The 23,691-nt window shown below is 37.9% G+C and overlaps 1 protein-coding gene across 5 annotated transcripts in view; it reads left to right on the top strand.

Annotated features, from left to right (window-relative positions):
* The window catches only part of srgap2 (SLIT-ROBO Rho GTPase activating protein 2), a 104,005-nt gene that overhangs the window by 77,355 nt on the left and 2,959 nt on the right, over nt 1–23,691 (top strand). For 4 of the 5 annotated variants that reach the window (XM_067388223.1, XM_067388222.1, XM_067388224.1 and 1 more), the window contains 14 exons: nt 613–714; nt 1,829–2,026; nt 3,249–3,333; nt 8,233–8,260; nt 8,706–8,736; nt 9,818–9,878; nt 10,780–10,857; nt 10,956–11,090; nt 11,221–11,326; nt 16,348–16,572; nt 21,730–21,809; nt 22,111–22,318; nt 22,472–22,618; nt 23,197–23,509. In XM_067388223.1, coding sequence (XP_067244324.1) covers nt 613–714; nt 1,829–2,026; nt 3,249–3,333; nt 8,233–8,260; nt 8,706–8,736; nt 9,818–9,878; nt 10,780–10,857; nt 10,956–11,090; nt 11,221–11,326; nt 16,348–16,572; nt 21,730–21,809; nt 22,111–22,318; nt 22,472–22,618; nt 23,197–23,509 — 1,797 coding nt within the window. The remainder of the gene's footprint in view (nt 1–612; nt 715–1,828; nt 2,027–3,248; nt 3,334–8,232; nt 8,261–8,705; nt 8,737–9,817; nt 9,879–10,779; nt 10,858–10,955; nt 11,091–11,220; nt 11,327–16,347; nt 16,573–21,729; nt 21,810–22,110; nt 22,319–22,471; nt 22,619–23,196; nt 23,510–23,691) is intronic. The other variant, XM_067388226.1, reaches the window with a different exon arrangement.

Raw genomic sequence — 23,691 nt, forward strand, 5'->3', positions numbered from 1 at the left:
TAAGGCTAATAAACTGTATTAAATGCCCTAAAAAGTATTATTAATTCTGTTTATTGCATCTATTTAGTATGCAGTTGGCTGACCCAGTGTGGGGCATTGACTGATGTTTTGATAGCATCACAAAGAAAATGTGAATAATGTGAATATTAAACTGTGAATATCAATCTTAACATTGAAAAAATGACACACTGAAACTCTCCTAAATGTTAATGTTTTTAATTGGACTAGATTTTTCCCTATTAAATCAATCAACAGTGTTTTCTGCTGTGTTGAGCTTTAAGATGCTGGTTTTGTTTATAGCCAACCTTGCATCAGGGTCCTGAATGTTTGTATGTGTGTGATGAACAGAACAGCTGGTTTTCCCCAATGCACATGTGCCCTGTTCTGTGCTCAGCCCTTAGGGAGAGGGTGGACCATAGTGAGCAAGATGTTCCCCAGCTGTTAGGGGCAAAAGAGAGTGAGCGAGAGAGGCAGATAGACGCTTACTCGGGTCACTCCGTTCTTCAGAGCACATGAGGACATTAGCTTTAAGATCACTGCTAGGGATGGTTTTGCCTCCGTTCAGCTTCAATCTGTTGTTCTCAAGCTCTTTCTTCTCTCTTTCTCCGTCAGGTGGGACATATGTGTGCCCAGCAGCCTGTACAGGTAGAGCTGATCCAGAGATGCCAGCAACTACAGTCCCGCCTGTCCACACTGAAGATAGAGAATGAAGAGGTGATTTACACATGGCCAAAATAAATACCAGAAACATACGCATATACATACTGTCACTAAAATATAGGCACTTAAACACATGCTTACATACATAACGTATGCAGATTTACTTTGAGATTCATCTGCAATCATTGTGTACATATTCATTCTTTATGTTTATATATCTCATCTGTCAAACTTCAAAGATTTTTTTCACATCCGTTTCCTTTTTCGGTGGATGTGTATTGTTTCAAATCAAAGCATTGGATTGAATCAAAACATTTGTAATGTTGTGCTTTCACTTCTACACATCTTTACACTTTATTTAACAGATTTTCTATACAATTCAAATGTTTACATTTATACATTTGGCAGACACTTTTACCTAAACCAAACCCATGACCTTGGTGCTACATTCATATAATTCAATTGATCCCTGCCACTTGAGTATTTTGGCTAATTTGATAAAATGTCAAGCTACCAATAGGAATGTAGCTCTGTTTAACACTACCATTAAACATTTATGTTGAAATTCATCAACTGAAAATATGAAGGAAGTCTGATTCTGTCTGAACCTCCACATAAGTCACTTTAATGTGTTTTAAATGGGCTTGGTTGGACTGGGGAGGTAGCGTAACATTTTTAATGGGTTCATGTTAGTGTTTCGATAAAGCATGTAACTTTCTCCACGTCTTTTTATTTTTTATTATTTAATCTTGTACATAGACCTTTATTATATTTAAGAAACCAAACACAGGATGTTAGTTTATCTCACATGGGAAAAAATCATTTACTTAATTAGTATTTTGGAATTGTTTTCCAGTAAAAATATTTAAACAGCCTTACAACAAATTTACTTCAGATTGTATTTAAGTTTATTAGTCTTATTACACTTATCAAACTTCCTTTTTCTTGTTTTAAAATATTTATCTACCAAAATGAGGTTTATGCTCATAAATAATATAAAAACCAATTTGCCAGTGGGTAAGATGTCTTAATATTTTATGCAATTTTGCTCCTCAAGTAAATAATTCGTTTAGATATTTTTAATGGAAAACAAGACAAAAAAAAATCTTGATCGAGTGATTACAGCAGGAGAAATTGCTGTTTCACTCACATACTCTGTTTGTAATAGGTGAAGAAAACGATGGAGGCCACTCTGCAGACCATCCAGGACATGGTGACCATTGAGGACTTTGATGTGACTGACTGTTTCCACCACAGTAACTCAATGGAGTCTGTCAAGTCCACTGTGTCTGAATCTTTCATGAGCAAACCCAGCCTAGCCAAGAGACGAGCCAACCAGCAGGAGACAGAGCAGTTCTACTTCACGGTAAATGAGAGAGAAACCAGTTTAGTATGAGGTCATATGGTTGAAGAAATGGTATGGTGGATTCGACGGTGGGAAATCTGTAGCTGGGGGCATTGAAGGACATAAAGAGAAATGGAAAAGGAAGGGTGATGAGTGGAGAGATAAGAGATTGAATGTTTGAGATATAGCTTAGTGTCCTTTCTTCTCTGTCAGAGTCTTTTAAGAAGCCTTTGATTGAAAAGACGGCAATTAGAGGAGACTGCTGCAGTTGACTGCTCTTCATTGATCTGTCCTTGTTTGTAGTCCACTGAAACTGTGTTGCGTTTTAATTCTCAACAAATAACATTACAGAGGAATTTGTTCTCCAGACAGATCTTACATAATACCCAGAATGCTGTTGCAGTCGCATAGCAATGCCCTGGGGTAACACGCTGTCAACATAAATGTGTCTTAGTAATTTTTTAAAGATTTTAATATTTAAAAATAAATAAATTCTTGTTTTCCTTAATAGTGTTTTTCGTATAATAGTTTCTCTCTATATATATATATCGATATATAACTGACAGATATTGTTTTTATGATTATCAATGAATATTATCAATATGATCAATGGAGGCACAAGATTAGCAAGCAGAAGTTTGGTAGGCTTTATCAGGTCATACCCTGATGTTTTCCTCCCTTACGTCTCCCTCTCTCCTCTTTCTCTTTAACTCCCTATGTACATTCAGTTTGTCTCTTTCTCTGCCAAAAGCACTAGTGCATGTCTCTATGTCTTGGCTATCCTTCCTGTATCTGCATGACTGGTATAGCTGTGAAATATGATGGATGAAATTGTAAGCATCTGTCTGCCCAGCTCCCTCATTCCCTCCGCAGTTCAAATTTCTCTACATCAGTCTCCTGAACCCTCTATCTGTCTCTCGGCTGTCAGGTTTCCATCAGGTCAGGGTTCTCGCCCCTAAAAAGCCATAAGCTATTAGAGCACATAGATCCAGTTTCTCCCTGTGCTCCAGTGGATATGAAATGAATGTTTACGCCAACAAGATGTATAGTCTCAACACTACACAGCAAATTGAAAGGGGTGGAGGAAGGATCGTTTGCCAGAAAGTCGAGAAAAGGAAGGATGATTGATTGTTTCACTCACTTAATAGCTATCCTAATGAAATTTCTCAACAGCATTTGTTCATAAGTGTTGAAATGATTTTGCAGTTGTGCTCGAGTTTAAATGTTTTATTTAATGTTTCAGAAACTAAAGGAGTTTCTGGAGGGCAGGAACCTCATCACCAAACTACAGGCTAAACATGAACTGATCCAAAAGACTCTGGGAGAAAGTGAGTAATCTTTCTCGAGTGATGTGTGCTTGTGTGTTTGGGATCATCTCAACTAATGTCATGAAATATTTTGGGTGTAATATTGCTTTTATACAGCAGTTCAATAAGCAAAACATTAATATTGAGTAACTTACATTTTAGACACAGTATCAGTTGCTTTTTGCTCCACCAGTGAAAATAGTTCAAAACAAAGTCGAAGCACAATCACCCATTGTGCTTCTCAAAGCAACACATAATAGTTTTGTTTTGTTCCTTAATGAATCGATGTTTTGAATGAATTGGTTGAGAAAATGATTCAGTGTGACTTATTCGTAAAGGCAGTAGCTATGTTTACATGCAACCAAATAATCTTTTTTTTTTAATCAGGTTGACGGCTCAATCAGTCTGAAAAGATTTCATGTAAACACCTCAATCGATCGGATTGAGCTTGAATGTTTGATTGGATTGAATGGGATGGTGTAGAAATAATAATAAAAAAAACAAACATGTAAATGCCTGAATCCAACTATTTTCTCAGTCAGATTCAAAAATACCTTGGGCATATGTCTACAGTGCCTCCACAAATATTGGCACCCTTGGTAAATATAAGCAAAGGCGGCTGTGAAAATTAATCTGTATTGTTAATCCTTTGGATCTTTCATTAAAATTCTAACCTTTCATTGAAGTAAAACAATTGAAAGTGGGGGAAAATCACATTATTAAATAAATGTTTTTCTCCAAAACATGTTGGCCACAATTATTGGCACCCCTAAAATTTTTAATGAGTATATTCCCATTTATATTTACTTTTTTTTTTAGCACACCAGGGTGATCATGAACATGAAATTGTTCAGCCATGACTCCCTGTTCCACAGGAGTATAAACATGAGGAAACACAAAGGCCAAATTCCCTTAATCATTCATCATAATGAGTAAAACCAAAGAATATACAGTAGTTCTGATGGGCAGCAAAAGACAAGACTGGAACTTTTATGGTCAGATGGACCGGCTTCTATGGTCAGATGAAACAAAAAAGAGCTTTTTGGCAGCAAACCCACCAGATGGGTTTGGTGCACACATGGATAAAAAGTACCCCATGCCCACGGTTAAATATACTACTGGATCTTTAATGTTGTGGGCCTATTTTTCTGCTGGAGGTCCTGGACATCTTGTTCAGATACATGGTATCATGGATTCTATCAAATACCGACAGATAGAAAATCAAAAGCTGACCGCTTCTGCTAAAAATCCAATAATGGGCCATGGTTGGATCTTCCATCAGGACAGTGATCCAAAATAAACATCAAAATCAACACAAAAATGTGTCACTGAGCACAAAATGAGGCTTCCAACATGGAGCTGGGAAACTGAAGGATCTGGAGAGATTCTGTATGGAGGAATGGTCTCTGATCTCTTGTCAGGTGTTCTCCAAACTCATCAGGCATTATAGGTGAAGACTCAGAGCTGTTATCTTGAGAAAAGGATGTTGCAATAATTGTGGCCAATGCAAACTAGAGAAAAACATTTATTTCATAATGAGCTTTTCCCCCCATTTTCAATTGTTTTACTTAAATGAAACGTTAGAATTTTGTGATTTTTTTTATTTTTTATTTTTTTATTTTTGAATGAAAGATCAAAAGGATAAACAATGCAGATTGATTTTCACAGCCACCTTTGCTCATATTTACCAAGGGTGCCAATATTAGTGGAGGGCACTGTACATTCTTTTTTTTTTTTTTTTAAAAACTCTTCTGACATGTCATATGTCCGTTATCTTCAAGGCAAAAACGACAATTATAGTCACGATAGTCTCTGTGATATTATCACGGCGGTTCTAAACGCTGCAACTGTACACTGTGTGAATCATATGTGAATATGTGAATCATAATGAAAAGTTTAGGGTTCATATAAACAGAACTTTCAGAATCTGAAATTGGATTGGATTCATGGATTGGATGAAAATTAGTGCATGTAAACATACCTAGTCACTTGTTTCATATCAGAATAAATCATTGTTTTGGAATAAATCAGTTGAGTGAATGATTCAACTGACTCACTCATAAAGACAGTCATGCGTTTCGTTCCTGAATGAGTAATTTTTTTTAATTAATCATCTGAGTGAATGATGTGCTCTTGGATCAATACTCTAGCACTGTTGTGACAATTGTCGACTAATCAAATTCGAGTACCGGAACTAAATGTTGTATAATTGCCAATAGTTTGTCATTAGTCTGGTGCGTCCTCATCTAGAGTCCTCCGATAGCTAAGTAAATGTGTGTACAATTATATTTAAATCAGTAAATTGTTATTTCATTATTTATTCTAAAAATGTAAGTGTGTTTATTTTATGGGTAGGATAGGGTAATATACATGTGTGGGATGTTGCAGTGTCAGGCAGAGAGGGTACTGAGTTAACCATGTGTGTTTAAACTTGAGGATGGTACAGATGTCATCAGTCTCACCAGAGTCTGAAGCTTTAACAGCACAGTGCCGCCCTGTACTGCTGTCCTCTGAGCCATAGCGTGATCTTATCCACTCGCTTATTGGCAGGCCTGGATGGTGGAGGTCAATGGTCATGTACCACGCTACAAGACAGAGAAAATGAATCTTTATAAAAGAGAGAAGAGCACAGCGGGGATTTCCTGGAGTGTTTTTCATTCTGATGTACCTCCCACGTTCATTCCGAGTCCAGACTGAACAGAATTGTCAGCCAGTCAGTTAGGACAGCCAGTGAACAGGAAATGAAACTGAGAGGATCAGACTGATGGCACAGATGATAACGAAGAGATAATTATGCATGATGGAGAGAGTGATGGTGTTGATGGAGAGAGTAATGGTGTTGATTACTCTATCGAGGAATAATCAGCGCTAACTGAGACTAGTACAGTCAGAAAGATGATTTAATAATTTTGATCTGAAGTAATAATTTTGTACATATTAACTTTCTCCCCCATTTGGAACTTTCACAGTTCTAATACTTTCAATGCTGATGTTAAAGGGTTAGTTCACCCAAAAATGAAAATTATGTCATTAATGACTCACCCTCATGTCGTTCCAAACCCGTAAGACCTCCGTTCATCTTCGGAACACAGTTTAAGATATTTTAGATTTAGTCCAAGAGCTTTCTGTCCCTCCATTGAAAATGTATGTACGGTAAACTGTCCATGTCCAGAAAGGTAATAAAAACATCATCAAAGTAGTCCATGTGACATCAGTGGGTTAGTTAGAAGGTTTTGAAGCATCGAAAATACATTTTAGTCCAAAAATAACAAAAACTATAACTTTATTCAGCATTGTATTCTCTTCCGGGTCTGTTGTCAATCCTGCTTCACGACTCCGCAGTGATGCTGCTGTTGTAAGACGCTGCTGACGTGTGATCGGGTGCGCCCGAGCTTCGTTTACAGTCTGAGGGAGACGCAAGCTGTATTCAAGCTATTGTACATTGTTTGTATTTTGGTATTGCTATATTTTTTAAAATGGTGCGTAAGTGTGCATGTCGCGGATGTCCTAATCGCCAGAAACAACGACGTAAAAGTGCATTACCAAAGCTGACTGATGAAAGGATTCAATGGAATCAATTCAATGGAATCAATTCAATGCAAAGGATTCCGGAACAGAATACAATGCTGAATAAAGTCGTAGTTTTTGTTATTTTTGGACCAAAATGTATTTTCGATGCTTCAAACACTTCTAACTAACCCACTGATGTCACATGGACTACTTTGATGATGTTTTTATTACCTTTCTGGACATGGACAGTTTACCGTACATGCATTTTCAATGGAGGGACAGAAAGCTCTCGGACTAAATCTTAAAATATCTTAAACTGTGTTCCGAAGATCATCGGAGGTCTTACGGGTTTGGAACGACATGAGTCATTAATGACATAATTTTCATTTTTGGGTGAACTAACCCTTTAACATTTTGGCCAATGCTGATAATAACACAACCATTCAAAATTATGGGTTCAGTAAGATTTTTTTAATGTTTTTTGATGTTTTTTAATCATGTTTTGATGTTGCTCAGCAAAGCTGCATTTATTTGATCAAAAACAGAGTAAAATCATTATATCGTAAAATAATATTATTACAATATAAAAGAACTGTTCTCTGTTTTCTATGAATTTTTAGCAGCCATTACTCCAGTTTTCATTGTCACATTATCCTTTATGGATCATCCTAATATGCTGATTTGATTCTCAATATTATAATGTACAATATGAAAAAAATGCATATTCATTTTGAGATTTGCTAAAGATAACATTAAACAATGTTATTTAGTTTTTAAAGATTAACTTTTTAAATACAAATTTGATCTAAATGTAACATTTGTTGAAAAGAGCATGCAAAATTAAGCACCTGGATCTTTCTCCACTTGTTGATTTCAAGTAATCAAGTGATTTCAAGTAATCATTCATTGAATTTGTTGAACAAATTTGAAACACCTTATTTATTCACATGCTGTCTTGCTCATTTTGTCCACTGAAAATAGATTTCAGTGTCAAAATGTCTTAGTAAATCCGGCCTTCAGTGTGAAATGGTGCGGGTACAATGTGTGCAGCCCCAGCTGTTACTGAGTGAACTGATAGAATGTTCCGGCACAGATTGAGGGAAACAAAGTGGTTTAGATGATTAGCTCATTGAAGTCTGTTGCACGTTTGTCATTTGCTGAGTCGAACTACATGTGATGGGGAAAATAGAATGCTGTGATGTCGCTGAATGTGTTTGGAGGGGAATATGTGGGTATAGGGTCACGTCCCACAGGAAGTGTACTCTGTGACAGCAACAGACTAGAAACGGGACATGTGTTTTGTTCCTAAAGGAAACCACGTCCAGCTGTGGCCTCTTCCTCACACATCCAGCCTCCTTTTAACAGTTTTCCCCTCTCTTTTTCTTTTTTTTCTTCTCGTACTACTTTCAGGTCAGAAGACCGACTACTGCCTTGCCAGGTGAGTGCTGTGGGAAATCCAAACAAGACGCAAACCATTTACGCACAAGAATTAATTTAGCACAAATACAGATGTTTCAAGGCCAATTATAGATGAATATCTTGTCTAGACATATTCATCTTTTATTCACATCTGCTGATTTATTCATTGAGTCCGGGGGTAGGTGATTTACTCTCCAGTTATAATGGAGTACGGAAATGGGAAAGGACCTTTAAACAAGAGTTCACAGAAGAGACACAAAACAAGCACTTTCACAACAAAGCCTGCCTGTGTGTATGTGTGTGTTTAAATCCAGTGTATTAAAATAGGATCCTTCTCAAGAGGGTAATTTCTACTGGTCTAATGGCCACAGGCAGGTTGTGAATTGAATGTTGGGAAAAATTAGAGCAGTTTGAAGGGAAATGATCCATCGTAATGACAGAGCTTCTCTTTTTCTCTCCATCAGCGGACGGAGGAACTCCACTGTGCGGAAACAGGTATTTATCAACACTCGCTAGTAGAATTGATTAACTGATGAATTGTGATTCAAATGATTTCGGATTGATCCACAAAAATTCATCATCAGTTTTTTTTTTTTTTTTGTAATTATTAATAATAATAATTCTTGTTATTGAAATGGATATATACGAAACAAAACATTATAGTGGTGTGCAATGCAAGGAAAACAGTAAGATATATATCATATAATGGTGTGCTTTTTGAGATTCGTTTTGGAATTGAATCGTGACTGATGAATGAATCACAGTCAAATTAACCCCAACCCTCCTAACTAATACTAAGACATGTTTTTCTGTATAATTATGTATACACTTCCATGTGATATGTGTACTTGTGTTCTGTAAGATAAGTCATATAACAGTAATAAAGCAGTGCCACGCCACAATCATTGCTCACATGGCAGTGGGATAAATTTGTAAACCGGGCCAGTGTGATAAATTTAGCATACACGTCCTACCACCTAAACCCTACAGGGGTTTACCATCTTACAGTATGGGTGAACGAACAAAAGAACCCACTGCATCCCCTCATTTGACCACCCTAATGTCCATGTCGCCCTCTAGTGAGGGATAATGATACAAGAGCAATATTCTGTGGCTAGAAGTCAAATGATTTGAGAAACATAAGATTTATTGGTTAAAATTCATACAAAAAAAAGCCTCACAGTGCTTTATATTCATGTATGTGAGCGTGATCTCCGAGGAGTAAAGTTCAGGCCAGACGTGGCCCAGATTCCGCTTCGCTTAGCCGTTTCCTGTTCACCCAAATAAACAAAAGGAAGCTGTGCCGAGAAGCTGTCTCCTAGCAACCATTGCCCCATTCCCCCATGGCTCAAAGTGTGCTGGTTTTTCATCCCTTCTAAATTCTGTCTGATGCTTGCCTCCCTTTGCAAATATTATTATTATTTGAGTCCTGTGCTGAGAAACAGAGACCCTTGTTCAGAAAGGTTTCCTGTGCTGCAAAATGTCCAGAGAAACACCCCTGAACCATCTGAACAGACTTGCATATTTTCTCCTTCATATTTTGCTTTCTATTTTTTTTCTTCTTTCCTTCTCTTAGGAGCCCAGCCAAATCATTCCCCTGATGGTGGAGAGTTGTATTCGCTTCATCAGTCGACACGGTGAGCTCTCTCTCTCTCCTTTTCTTGCCAAAAGCACTATTGTTGAGTGTCGCTCACTGGACTTTACCTGACAAAATGAACAAAGTGTTCTGTTCCGCTTCATTTATATTTCTATCTACAGTATATACCTCTACCATTCCTGTAGCAATATCTATTGTTTCGTCTTTTTTTTTTTTTTGCTTTTGTTGCATCAGAGGATTCATACTTATTTGATCCCAGTTAAAACGAAACAAAATAATGCTATTTTTATAACATATTTAAAAACAATTTTATTCTTATACCATTTATTACCAGGGTTCCCAATGTCATGGAAATATCAGAGAATTGTAAAACTGATTTGCAGAACTGGAAAAGTAATTGAAATTAATGAATCCATGGAAAAGTCTCTAGTGAATATACATTTTTCTGGTTGTGCTCTGCTCAAAATATTTAACTGGTTAGAAAGTATGTCTGATTTTATAAAATGGTATTTCTTTTTAAAAAATCTTTGAATGACTATAAAATCTCATGGTCTTTTGCCATTGTCTCATGATACTCATTGGTTAAATGGTGTGGTAATCTTTAACTACAAGTTGTCATATACAAAAAATAGTCAGATACTTCAGTAACCACGCTGACTGATTCAGCAGTAATTCATCATGTAAAAAATAACTTATTTTTATGGTCTCTTTAAGTGATTCATTAAAAAACTGGCTCATAAGAGTCATTCATTTGTGAATCAGGCTACTTTTGTCATGATGTTTATTGTTTTTTTAATCCAGTCATTGCGCTGTAGCCAGCTTCAAAGTTAAGATTATATCAGTATCTACTATGAAGTACAAACACTTCAGATTGAGTAAACCAACACAGGACTTCCTGTCTATTCTGTGTCTATAACGTCATGTCTGTGTCTCATGCACAGGTCTCCATCACGAGGGGATATTCAGGGTGTCTGGCTCCCAGGTGGAAGTCAATGACATTAAGAACGCCTTTGAAAGAGGTGAGTCTATCTGAACTATCACATGCTGAGTTTTCTGTTGTATTAAATCAAGCCTGCATTATTAATGGGTCACTGTCTTCTCCATCATTGTGTCTCAGGTGAGGACCCGCTAGCTGGGGATCAGAATGATCACGATATGGACTCCATCGCTGGAGTGTTAAAGCTCTATTTCAGAGGCCTGGAGCACGCCCTCTTTCCTAAGGAAGTCTTCCATGACCTAATGTCCTGTGTCTGTGAGTGTCCACTTTATTTCCTACACCCACAGTACACGTGCGTATACCGCAGACCAGGCTTACCAGATTAGACAATGGAGGAGCTTTTGTCCTAAATGAACTCATTTCTTGTTCATGTTGTTTTTTCCAGCCATGGAGAACCTCCAGGACAGAGCTGTCCACATCCACAAAGTCCTGCTGTCACTACCCAGCAACACCCTGGTTATCATGAGATACCTGTTCGCTTTCCTCAACCAGTGAGTTTCACAGATCAAAGTACTTTCTGTATTTTTCCCCTAAAGCCAATCTGTTCTTTTGGTTGTCTGTGATTTCAACTCAAGACAAGGGCTGTAACAATCATTTACTCCCCCTTATTGTTTTTCCAACCTCGTATGACTTTCTTACAGCCAGGAAAACAAAAGTTGATGTTTTGCAGAATGTCCCAGTTGCTCTTTTCCATGTAATGTAATGAAAGTATACCGAGTATATACACAGATCAGGCATAACATTATGACCACTGACAGGTGAAGTGAATGACACTGATTATCTCTTCATCACGGCACCTGTTAATGGGTGGGATATATTTGCAGCAAGTGAACATTTTGTCCTCAAAGTTGATGTGTTAGAAGCTGGGCAAGCGTAAGGATTTGAGCAAGTGACCATGCTGACCCCTGTCCATTGCCGAAAGCATCAACAGTGGGCATGTGAGCATCAGAACTGGACCACGGAGCAATGAAAGAAGGTGGCCTGGTCTGATGAATCACATTTTCTTTTACATCATGTGGATGGCTGGTTGTGTGTGTCACTTATCTAGGGAACACATGGCACCAGGATGCGCTATGGGAAGAAGGCAAGCCAGCGGAGGTAGTGTGATGCTTTGAGCAATGTTCTGCTGGAAACATTGGGTCCTGCCATCCATGTGAATGCTATTTTGACACGTACCACCTACCTAAGCATTGATGCAATGCTTATATGTCCATGTACAGTAGGTACGGAAAGTATTCAGACCCCCTTCAATTTTTCACTCTTTGGTATATTGCAGCCATTTGCTAAAATCATTTAAGTTCATTTTTTTTCCTCATTAATGTACACACAGCACCCCATATTGACAGAAAAACACAGAATTGTTGACAATTCTACACCTTCATTTGAGTCCAGCTGTGTTTGATTATACTCATTGGACTTAATTAGGAAAGCCACACACCTGTCTATATAAGACCTTACAGCTCACAGTGCATGTCAGAGCAAATGAGAATCATGAGGTCAAAGGAACTGCCTGAAGAGCTCAGAGACAGAATTGTGGCAAGGCACAGATCTGGCCAAGGTTACAAAAAAAGTTCTGCTGCACTTAAGGTTCCTAAGAGCACACTGGCCTCCATAATCCTTAAATGGAAGATGTTTGGGATGACCAGAACCCTTCCTAGAGCTGGCCGTCCGGCCAAATTGAGCTATCGGGGGAGAAGAGCCTTGGTGAGAGAGGTAAAGAAGAACCAAAAGATCACTGTGGCTGAGCTCCAGAGATGCAGTCGGGAGATGGGAGAAAGTTGTAGAAAGTCAACCATCACTGCAGCCCTCCACCAGTCGGGACTTTATGGCAGAGTGGCCCGACGGAAGCCTCTCCTCAGTGCAAGACACATGAAAGTTTGCCTGAAGGACTCCAAGATGGTGAGAAATAAGATTTTCTGGTCTGATGAGACCAAGATAGAACTTTTTTACCTTAATTCTAAGCGTTATGTGTGGAGAAAACCAGGCACTGCGGCCAAGTACAGGGATATCCTGGACGAAAACCTTCTCCAGAGTGCTCAGGACCTCAGACTGGGCCGAAGGTTTACCTTCCAACAAGACAATGACCCTAAGCACACAGCTAAAATAGTGGCTTCACAACAACTCAGTGACTGTTCTTGAATGGCCCAGCCAGAGCCCTGACTTAAACCCAATTGAGCATCTCTGGAGAGACCTAAAAATGTCTGTCCACCAACGTTTACCATCCAACCTGACAGAACTGGAGAGGATCTGCAAGGAGGAATGGCAGAGGATCCCCAAATCCAGGTGTGAAAAACTTGTTGCATCTTTCCCAAAAAGACTCATGGCTGTATTAGATCAAAAGGGTGCTTCTACTAAATACTGAGCAAAGGGTCTGAATACTTAGGACCATGTGATATTTCAGTTTTTCTTTAATAAATCTGCAAAAATGTCAACAATTCTGTGTTTTTCTGTCAATATGGGGTGCTGTGTGTACATTACTGAGGAAAAAAATTAACTTAAATGATTTTAGCAAATGGCTGCAATATAACAAAGAGTGAAAAATTTAAGGGGGTCTGAATACTTTCCGTACCCACTGTACACCCTTTCATAGAAACGGAATTCCCTGGTGGCTGTGGCCTCTTTCAGCAGGATAATGTGCCCTGTAACAAAGCAAAACTGGTTCAGGAATGGTTCGAGGAGCACAACAACGAGTTTGACGTGTTGACTTGGCCTCCATATTGCCCAGATCTCAATCCAGTCGAGTAATTGCATAGTCATTTTGAACGGGTTCCATAAAAACAACAGTGTGAATGTGGTCTGAGACAACTGAAGTAGAGAGAATTTAAATCTGTTAAAAAAAATCCCTATATCCTCATGCTAAAATCAACTGCAGTTTCTTTCTGGGGGCCATACCAATTTTTTTTGCATCCCTGAAGATATGAGATTTTCAATGAATAAAAGAATAAAAAGAAAGTTAGCGGTTTGGAACGACATGAGGGTGAGTAAATGATGACAGAATTATTTGGGTGAGTGTTTCCTTTAAACCAGTGCCATTTCCAGTGATTTATTACAGCTAACTTTACCTCAATCTACAGAGAGCTTATATACAATATAAAAACATACCATTTTACTAGATCTTTTTACTACAAATTTAAATATTTTCTTCCCAAAAAGAGAAAACTGGCCCATACCCAACTTCAGCTGAGGGCTACAGCACTCAAGCCTCTTGGAACCCATCCCCCCATATCTCTGCCTTGTTCCTCCACTTTTTTCCACCCTGTGGTCCTTTTGAAAGACCCTCCAGACCACAACATGATCTTAGCTTCTACTCCAGACCGCTGTTATGCACGCAGGCATGTCTGGTTTTCCTAAAGCATCTGTACTCTTTCCAGCCCCTGTATTACAGCCAGAAGGGGGAAGCAAGTGTAAGTTGAGGTATGGTGTCGCCATCAAGCCCCCATTAGTGCTCCCATGCTGGATGTCTGTAGCTCTCAGTGAATGGCTTCTCTGTTTGCGCTATGGCCGATAGATCTTTCCTCCATCATAAAAGTCAGTGGAGGTGCCAGAATAGGTCTCTAAAGAACTGCTGCTCTCTCTCTAATGCCCTCTGGCCTGCGTTACAGCCAAATTATGTGCATCATCCAAAGGTATGCATGGTATACACTCACAAATACATATCAAGAGACCTCACTTGGATGGTATAGACGTTTGCAGGACAACGCAGACAGAAATAAAGAAAGAGAGATGGGTAATTGGAGATGCTTGTGCAGTTGTAACTGTCTGGAAAGGACAGTGCTCATAAATTTGGCTTGGAGTCTCTCCATGTGGACGTTTGTGACCCTACTGCTTTTATCCCAACCCGCCTTGTCTCAAACACACATACAAATAAGGATACCTTTCCCCAGTTTGTGGACACATCTGAGTTTTCAGTAATTAAATGAAGTGGGCATCCTATGCAGTAAGAAGGGGAATAATTAAAAGGGTGTTACAATTCAGAATATTCTAACAGACACACATAAATTGGAGGAAGTTGGCTTAGGCTCATGATAAATGAGCTGTCGTAAGGAAGTGTAGATAGAGTCTCAGTCTGGAACTCAAGTCTGTTTTTCACATTAGTCCAGCAGGAGCTGGTCTCTCCATGAGAATGGTCATATGATCAGGGATCAGTTTAACATGTTTCTGGATAGTATAAATATTTTGTTTCTTTCTTTCTTTTTTCTTTGGGATTAATTATTCAAAATATGATTAAAGACATGCATTTAATGTATCCTTTTTCATTTTTTTTGGGGCTTAATTATTATGAAATTGTCTTACCTTTGGAACAATTCAAGTACTATCTTAACATTTTTGTGCAGTATCCCTTATTTAATGAAATTTTGGAGTCTCAAGATTGTCTTTTTAAAGTCTAAAAATTACTTCGAAACTTGACATGGCATCCGAAAAATTCAAAATTCAAGTTTACAGAGTTTTAGTGTCAATACTACATTAAACTACTATATATAGTGTTGATTATAATCTTTAATAATGCAATGGGGGAATATTTTTGGGTCCTGAAAGGAATGTTACCAGTAAAAACTGGCCTACATTATTTTAAATATATCTAGTAGGTGACAGTGCAAACATATTCATCTAAAATAAATCTATGTTTCAGCATTACAATCATAAATATTTTTATTCTGGTGTCACCATTGTCCTGTGCATTGGGTTACCACCAGCACCAAGTCCAAGCCTATTAATTTCCACCCCCAATGTAATACCAAAGTCCCTTTAAGACAAGTCATTTCTCTCAGCACCCATCTTTGAAACGCCTCTCGGGCATGCAGGTGCAGCTCCTATCTCTTTGAATGGGGAAACATCAAATTCTCCAAAGCTGTTTACTAAGCTTTCGATTAAATGTCATTTGAAATCACCAATGAAATCTGACAACAACTGTCTCATAAATTTTGTTTCTAAATGCTAAAATCATGACAAAAAACTGTATTTTTCAGGCTGGATCAAGCTAATGCGCATGTGCAGTCCTAAAAGCGCGTCTCTTGTGTCTCAATTCGGAGGCGCGTGTCTGACTGTTTCTATAGGAACCGGAGCTTCTGACAGCCTCTGCAGTCACACAATGACTTTAACAATCAGCAATTGTACTTTCTCCCATTCAAAACAATACGAGTGATGCATTTTGTGTTGTTCTATAGTCTTTGGTAATACCAAATTTAGCATTTTAATCAACAGTACATTTTTTGTTGACCTTTTACCATATGTCTTGGAGTATCGAAATAATATTGTAACGTGAGTTCGTGTATCGAATCATGACATGAGGGTATCGTTACACCCCTATATTGTTTGGGCATGATTTTTTTATTTTTGTTTACCATCTTGTCATGTGACCATTAACCAACATAAGAGAACTGTAAACATGCAAATGAATTCTTAAAATATTAACTTAAAATTCAAGTAAATATAAGTAAAATAAATAAATCCTATTAACTTTTTAATCATATTTTGGTTAATTCTTTTTTAATTTTCTCTCTCTTTTAACTAGTCTGTCCCAGTACAGTGATGACAACATGATGGACCCCTACAACCTGGCTATCTGCTTTGGCCCCACACTCATGTCTGTGCCTGAGGGCCACGACCAAGTCTCCTGCCAGGCACATGTGAACGAGCTCATCAAAACCATTATTATCCATCATGAGAGCATCTTTCCAGGGCCCCGTGAACTGGAGGGGCCCATCTATGACCATGGAGGAGTCACTGAGGAATACTGGTGAGTCTAAAATCAGTGGGAGTAAATTCAGTTACAAAAAAAAGCAAAAAGGATGAAAATGAAGCACATAATCTTGGCATAATTTGTTGGCAGTGAATTTTGGCCCCGCGTTTTATTGGAGCAGCTGCTCAGCCGAACCGCAAAACCAGAAATGAGTTGATCAGACGAGCTTGATTTAATGCAGAACCGGTCAGAAATGATGGATTGAGCATTATAAAGATAAAGAGACATTATAAAGACCAACAGAGCCCAAAAGGGAGCCAGTCGCTTTTTAAAGTTTACATCCTACATATATTATGCTCATTTAAACCGTCAGTTTAATGGTTGAAGACACATAGATTTCTGACCCCCAGTGTATGTCAGCACACGACCTAGACTCCCAAAAGATGTCACAATGAAGGCAACCAGAACTGTGGAAGGCAGCCAGGCCTATAACACATCATCATGAAAAGTCTGTTTTTAAATTAAAAATGAGGTTATCCTCCCTGCTCAAGGCCAAGTGCTAATGAAATGCCTCCTATAGCTTTTTAATAACTGTTTTGGATGTCAAAGGGGAAATTACTTCAGACTGCTGTGTCACTGTGAAAAGAAAGCAACATGTCCAGATCAGGTTTGTTTGTGAGATGCAGGCATAAAGACGTGGCTCATTTCATGTGGTTTTCATGCAGGGGATTGTTTGGATTGCATGGGCGGTGTAATTAAGACTTTGAGCTGGTGAGATGATGTGTTTTTAGCTTAGGGTTTATTCAGAGTCTCGTTTCAGTTTCCGGAGGCTTTAAGTCACGTGAAGTCGAGACACGTTAACAACATACTGTAGTTAACACGTTGTAAACACAGTTCCTTCCCTGATATGAAATAGTGTTCATTCTCTGTATAGTCTTAAGCCGGGTGCACACTGTGTGATTTCTAATACTCCTTTACAATTGTTGCTTGTCAGACTGTACGTTCATGATCCTCATGTCACACTGTGGGATCTCAGCTGTCATTTATGTCAAACTGTACGACAGTCAAGACACGTTAAAAACAGATGTGCGCATGAAAACTTTTTCGGAGTTTTACATCATCAACCCGCACACATTCGGTGACTGTGAGCTGCATTACACACAGGACTGAAACAGTGGCTAACAAAGACATCTCTAGCTTTAATTTTGATCACGGCTTGTCTTGAAAAACAAAGACAATTTGACATTCATCGTAGGAGTCACACTCCAGGACTGTATGCCAATCCACTTGCAGAATTTCGTCGCAGCGGTCATTAGTCGGCTGTCTGTAAACATGTCAAACTAGCGATCAAAGACTACATATTTTAGGCTAGGATTATAGGAATTAAAATAAACTTATGAATGTAAATTATCCCATAATTTACTCCCCCTTAAGCCATTCTAGGTGTATACAACTTTCTTCTTTCAGCCAAACACAATCAGAGTTGTATTAAAAATATTCTGTCTCTTCCAAGCTTTATAATGGGAGTGAATAGTAACCAAGATTTTGAAGCCAAAAAAGTGCATCCATCCATCCATCCATCCATCCATCCATCCATCATAAAAGTAATCCATACGGCTCCAGAGGGTTAAAGGGATAGTTCACCCAAAAATTTTCCCATGATTTACTCACCCTCAAGCCATCCTAGGTGTATATGACTATCTTCTTACAGACAAACACAATCGGAGATATTTGTAAATATACTTAGTCCTCCAAGGTTCCATTAAAAAAAAGTAATCTATACAACTCCAGGGGGTTAATAAAGGTCTTCTGAAGTGAAGCAATGCATTTTTTGTAAGAAAAATATCCATATTTAAAACTTTATAAATTCAAATAACAATCTTCCGGTGGATTACTGTACGCAGAATGCGCAAGTCTATTTGTGGTGGAAGAGTATCCTTTGACCTGACGCACAACATAATGACGAACACGGAGGTGCAGAGGATAGAGCAAAACAAATCACCGGTCATCAACCGCCAGAAGCTAGTTATTTGAATTTATAAATTTGTAAATATGGATATTTTTCTTACAAAAATGCTTTGTTTCAGAAGGCCTTTATTAACCCCCTAGAGTCATATGGATTTCTTTTTTTAATGGATGGATGCATTATTTTTGGCTTCAAAATGCGGCCCCCCATTCGCAAGCATTATAAACCTTGGAGGACTAAGGATATTTTTAAATATATCTCCGATTGTGTTGGTCTGAAAGAAGATATACACCTAGGATGGCTTGAAGAAATCATGGAAGAATTTTCATTTTTGGTGAATTATCCCTTTAATAAAGGCCTTCTGAAGCGAAGAGAAAAATAGCCATATTTATAACTTCATAAACTAGAATCACTGGCTTCCTTACGTGAGTTGATTTTTGGTGGAAGAGTGAAATTTGACCTGACACATGACGTATTGATGAACATAGAAGCGCAGAGGATAGAGTAGATCTATATCCTACGTCCTGCGCCGGAACTCGATTCTAGTGATTCTAGTTTATAAAGTTATAAATATGGATATTTTTCTTACAAAAATGCATCACTTTGCTACAGAAGGCCTTTATTATTAAACCCCTGGAGCCGTATGGATTACTTTTATGATGGATGGATGCACTTTTTTGGGCTTCGAAATTGAGGTTACTGTTCACTCTCAATATAAAGCTTGGAAGAACCAGAATATATATATTTTTTTAATGTAACTCTGACTGTGTTTGGCTGAAACAAGTAAGTAAATCATGAGTAATCATGGGATTTTTGGGTGAACTATCCCTTTAAGGATATTTTCCTCCCAAATTCTTATTTCTGTATTGTGAAACAGATATCATTCGGCACAGACACGTATATTTATTTACTTAAAATTTTGTTGAATGAATATTTGTTTTTAATGACCCTACGAGTTCAATTAAACCATCAAAATATGATTAAATATTTTAAATATGAAGGAAGAAGGGAAGAACTAAACTTTTTAAAAGTATTTATCTGACAAAAAAGGGGTAAACTACAGCTACAGGTTTTATTTTATTGTGCAAAAAAGAAAATGTATTGAAAACTCACAAGAAAAAGCATGCATTGACGATAACATAATCACTTGTTAATATTTAGTTGGTTCTCGTTTTTGCATGTGTTCGTAATTTCTTTGTAAAACAACCTGATATCTTGCATTCTTGTTTTAAAGAAATAAAATAAAAAGAATTTAGCATTCATTTTGGTCATGGGAATTTAGGTAGAATTGTGCTTAACTATCTTAACTAACTATTTTTTGACTGAGAAATTCACTTTTCACTCACTTTTGTACAGTGGGATCATCACTGTCCTTACACATGCAGAAGTAAAATAAGTGTCAAAGTTTTGTCTAAGACTGATGCTGACAGCAGAATGAGACATGCCGTGTCTCTGGGGAACACATTAAGAATCAGTGCAGCTTCTGACCTCCCTGAACACAAACTCATCTGCTCAAGGGTGAAGAAGCCACAAGGATCACTTTACCATAAGAGCCCAGATCAAAGCTTACACACACTCTCTCAGATGGAATGACAGGAAGATCACAGGATCCTCCTCGCCTACTGATTGCTCAGTGAGACCAATCTGTCATTTTAAAGATTCACTGAAACACTGATGGATGTGTGCTTTGCCAAACCTGCCTGACAGTGTCTCCCTGCACACACCAGGCAGAGATTAGCACATTATACAGTTATTACCTTTAAGTTACTTCTGTCTAAAGCTGCTTTCTAATGAAACTAAGCTTTTCATTAGCCCAGACTTCATGCTTGCCAACTCTATGTAATAAAGCGAGTTGGTCTTAGTGAGATATATTCCAGCTGGGTGAAGTACTGCACTTTCACTCTAACAGAGCTTGAATTTCCTCCAGCACATGATACGAGAGAGCAGCTTTTATTGGTACAGTGATGACAGTAAATTAGTCAGTGTTTTTGCTTGAGTGCTCAATGGGAGATCAGGTTGTTCAGCTTGGTTGTATACTAAATTAATAGTAGGGTGTTAGAGGGTTTCTTGGCCTGTGAATGGCATAACAGAGCTGTTATCAGCATTGAGGCCTGCATGACCTTGGAAACGAGCCGTTTTCCTGTGCGTTAGTACAGTGTTTTCTTTTCGTATTAGATTCCCCACAGGAGTTGAGTGAGGGCAGGTTCAGTTTGGAGTCAAGAGGCCACAGGAAGGTCCAGCTTTGATCCTCCTATCTGTATTCTGCTTCCTGTTTTGCTTCAAAGATGCATGAACACACTGTTTCAGGACTGAAAAGAGAGACATAGAGAGACCTAAAGGCATAACTTGTTCTCAGAAATGTCCACATTTATTTTGGGAATATTTTTTTGTGCTTCATTTGAACACACCTACTCATTGTAGATTATTTTCTCCATTTTTGAATAATAGTAAAGGTGTCAAAGCTATGAAATAGTGCAATATATGGGAATTATGCAGTAAAATATGTACACATAACTGGTGGGTTGTGACCCAAAAAGAGGTTCTGATGTGGTGATTGATTGATTGATTGATTCATTGATTGATTGATTTGTAGTACTGTTCCGAAGTTTGAGGTCAGTGCTATTTTTTTTTTAAAGAAAAAACAAATATTCAGCAAGAATGCATTAAATTGATCAAAAGTGACAGTAAAGACATTTATGTTACAAAAAAATTCTATTTCAAATAAATGATGTTCTTTTGAACTTTCTATTCAAAGAAAATCCCGGGGAAAAAAATAAAGATTTCCAAATATTAAGCATCACAACTGTTTTCAACATTGATAATCTCTTTTGACCAAATAAATGCAGCCTTGGTGAGCAGAAAATGTTTAAATGTTAATATGTTTCTCTTTCACATTTATCTTTTATTTATTTGCTTAATTATTCTTGCTAAATTATTATTCACTTCAAATGGAATTTCATACCTTCACACAATATATATATCTATATATATATATATATATATATATATATATATATATATATATATATATATATATATATATATATATATTAATTTAAAGCATTTAAGCATCGAAAAGATATTTAAGATAATGATAAATTTAATCAGGTGTCCTCAGACTTTTAATTTTATTAGTGTATATGCAAGTGTCTATTGAATGTAAAAAAGTTTGTGTTGTATTTTCTAATGCACTGAAGTCTGTAATAGAGGTTTCCACTGATTCATCTTTCTTGCTGTCAATTCTACAGTGATAGTACACACATTGAGCCCCCCCTAGTGGATGAACCTGCACCTGACACCACCTCTGAAATCCACAACAGCGATGATGGTGAGCCTAGACGCCAATTAGAAGACTACTGTATACTAACATGCACACAAATCTTCCATAAAGACACTGTTGCCGCCAGCACCAAAAGTCTGCTCTATTTCACACCCCTGTGTGCCTGTGCCCCCGTTCTGCAGCTCCAAAGCCTTTTTTTGATAAGTGTGCTCTAACCTGCCTGGCTTCCCACGCAATAACCCTTCATTTTTCCTTTGTGCTCTCTCTTCCCTCTCACTCTCTCCCCTTCCTGTCCCCTCTCTCTCTCTCTCTCTCTCTCTCTCTCTTTGTCTTTTATGTCTCTGAATAGTAAAGTCAGGGTCCTTGAACGTTTCAGAGTCTGACCCCATCGAGGCCATTGCACGTTTTGACTACTCTGGACGCACCAACCGCGAGCTTTCCTTTAAGAAGGGGGCGTCTTTGCTGCTTTACCACCGTGCATCTGATGACTGGTGGGAGGGTCGCCACAACGGCACAGAGGGACTCGTGCCGCACCAGTACATAGTAGTGCAGGACATGTAAGCTGTCTGGTTTATTGACTTTAACTAATGATGTTGGTCAGAACTGCTTTTCTAATGAGTTAGTAGTAGTTAATCACCTGTGATCTTAACTAATAGTAATGCCACCTATAGTGTGTGAATTCTAGAGGTGTCTGTGATTTTGTGTTATAGGCCTGATGGATATGCAGGCAGAGGAAGTCCCAAAGCTGACCTAGAGGCATCCCATGATTCTGTGGAAGAGAAAGTGTCTACCAGAGCCAGTGCCAGCTCACCCATTGGAGGTCATGTGGCTGATATATACCTAGCGAACCTCAACAAGTAAGTTGATAGAAATAGTGTAAATAAAAAGAAAGAAAGAAAGAAAGAAAGAAAGAAAGAAAGAAAGAAAGAAAGAAATTGGTTCAATAATATAATAGTTAAAAATATTAATTAAATATGAAAGCAGATAGAGATATAAAATTACATAATATGAAATGTATATAATAAAGCATATTTAAAATTTAGAAGTATTTTAATAATTAAAACAAAAACATGAGGATATATAGATATATATATAATATATAATCTTGTGAAATGTCTCAAATAATTACATATTATTTCATAATTCATATTATTTCATTAATTCATAATATTGACAACAAATAGTTATATTACAGAGAGAAAAATGTTATTAAATTATTGAGATTAAATAAAAAATAAATGAGAATAAAAATATGAAATCAGATTATTAAGACATTTAGTTATTTAGTAATAAATATTTTACATATTAAATATATTCTAAAATATGATATTTTTTGTATATTATTAGTATTTAGTCTCAATTAATTAAATCTCATTTCATTAAAATAAATTCTTTTAATAATATTGACATTTTGCCTACACTTTAACCATCTCAGGTTGAGGAAACCAGCAACCAGCATCCGGAGAACAATCCGGACAGTGGAGGGGCTTGGTGAGGGCTCATCTGGAGCAGCAGGGGGTTTAAAGACCTCCTCCATGCCTGCAGGTGGACTGGCCAAGGAGGGGACAGACAAGCGACCAGTCAGCGCTCACAGCGTCCTGAACTCCATCACTCGACACTCCTCTCTGAAGACTAAGGTGGAAGGTCCTCAGCTCCGTAAGTCCACGCCTGCAGGACGATCCAAGAGTTTCAGCAACCACAGACCACTGGACCCGGAGGTCATCGCTCAGGTGGAGCACAGCTCACAGGTACAACAAGCCCAGAATCTTGGAACCTGGTATTAAACACATCTGGTATTAAGATGCATTTTGGTTGATCAGATCACATGAAGATGAGGGGGAGACATTTTAATCTCTTTTAGTCTCTTTTGTCCACTAAATTCAACCACTTCTGTCCTGAGCGGAAGGTCTATGGGTGGGTAAATGTATGA

This window comes from Chanodichthys erythropterus, chromosome 6 (assembly GCF_024489055.1).
Source record: "Chanodichthys erythropterus isolate Z2021 chromosome 6, ASM2448905v1, whole genome shotgun sequence".
Taxonomy (NCBI): Eukaryota; Metazoa; Chordata; class Actinopteri; order Cypriniformes; family Xenocyprididae; genus Chanodichthys; species Chanodichthys erythropterus.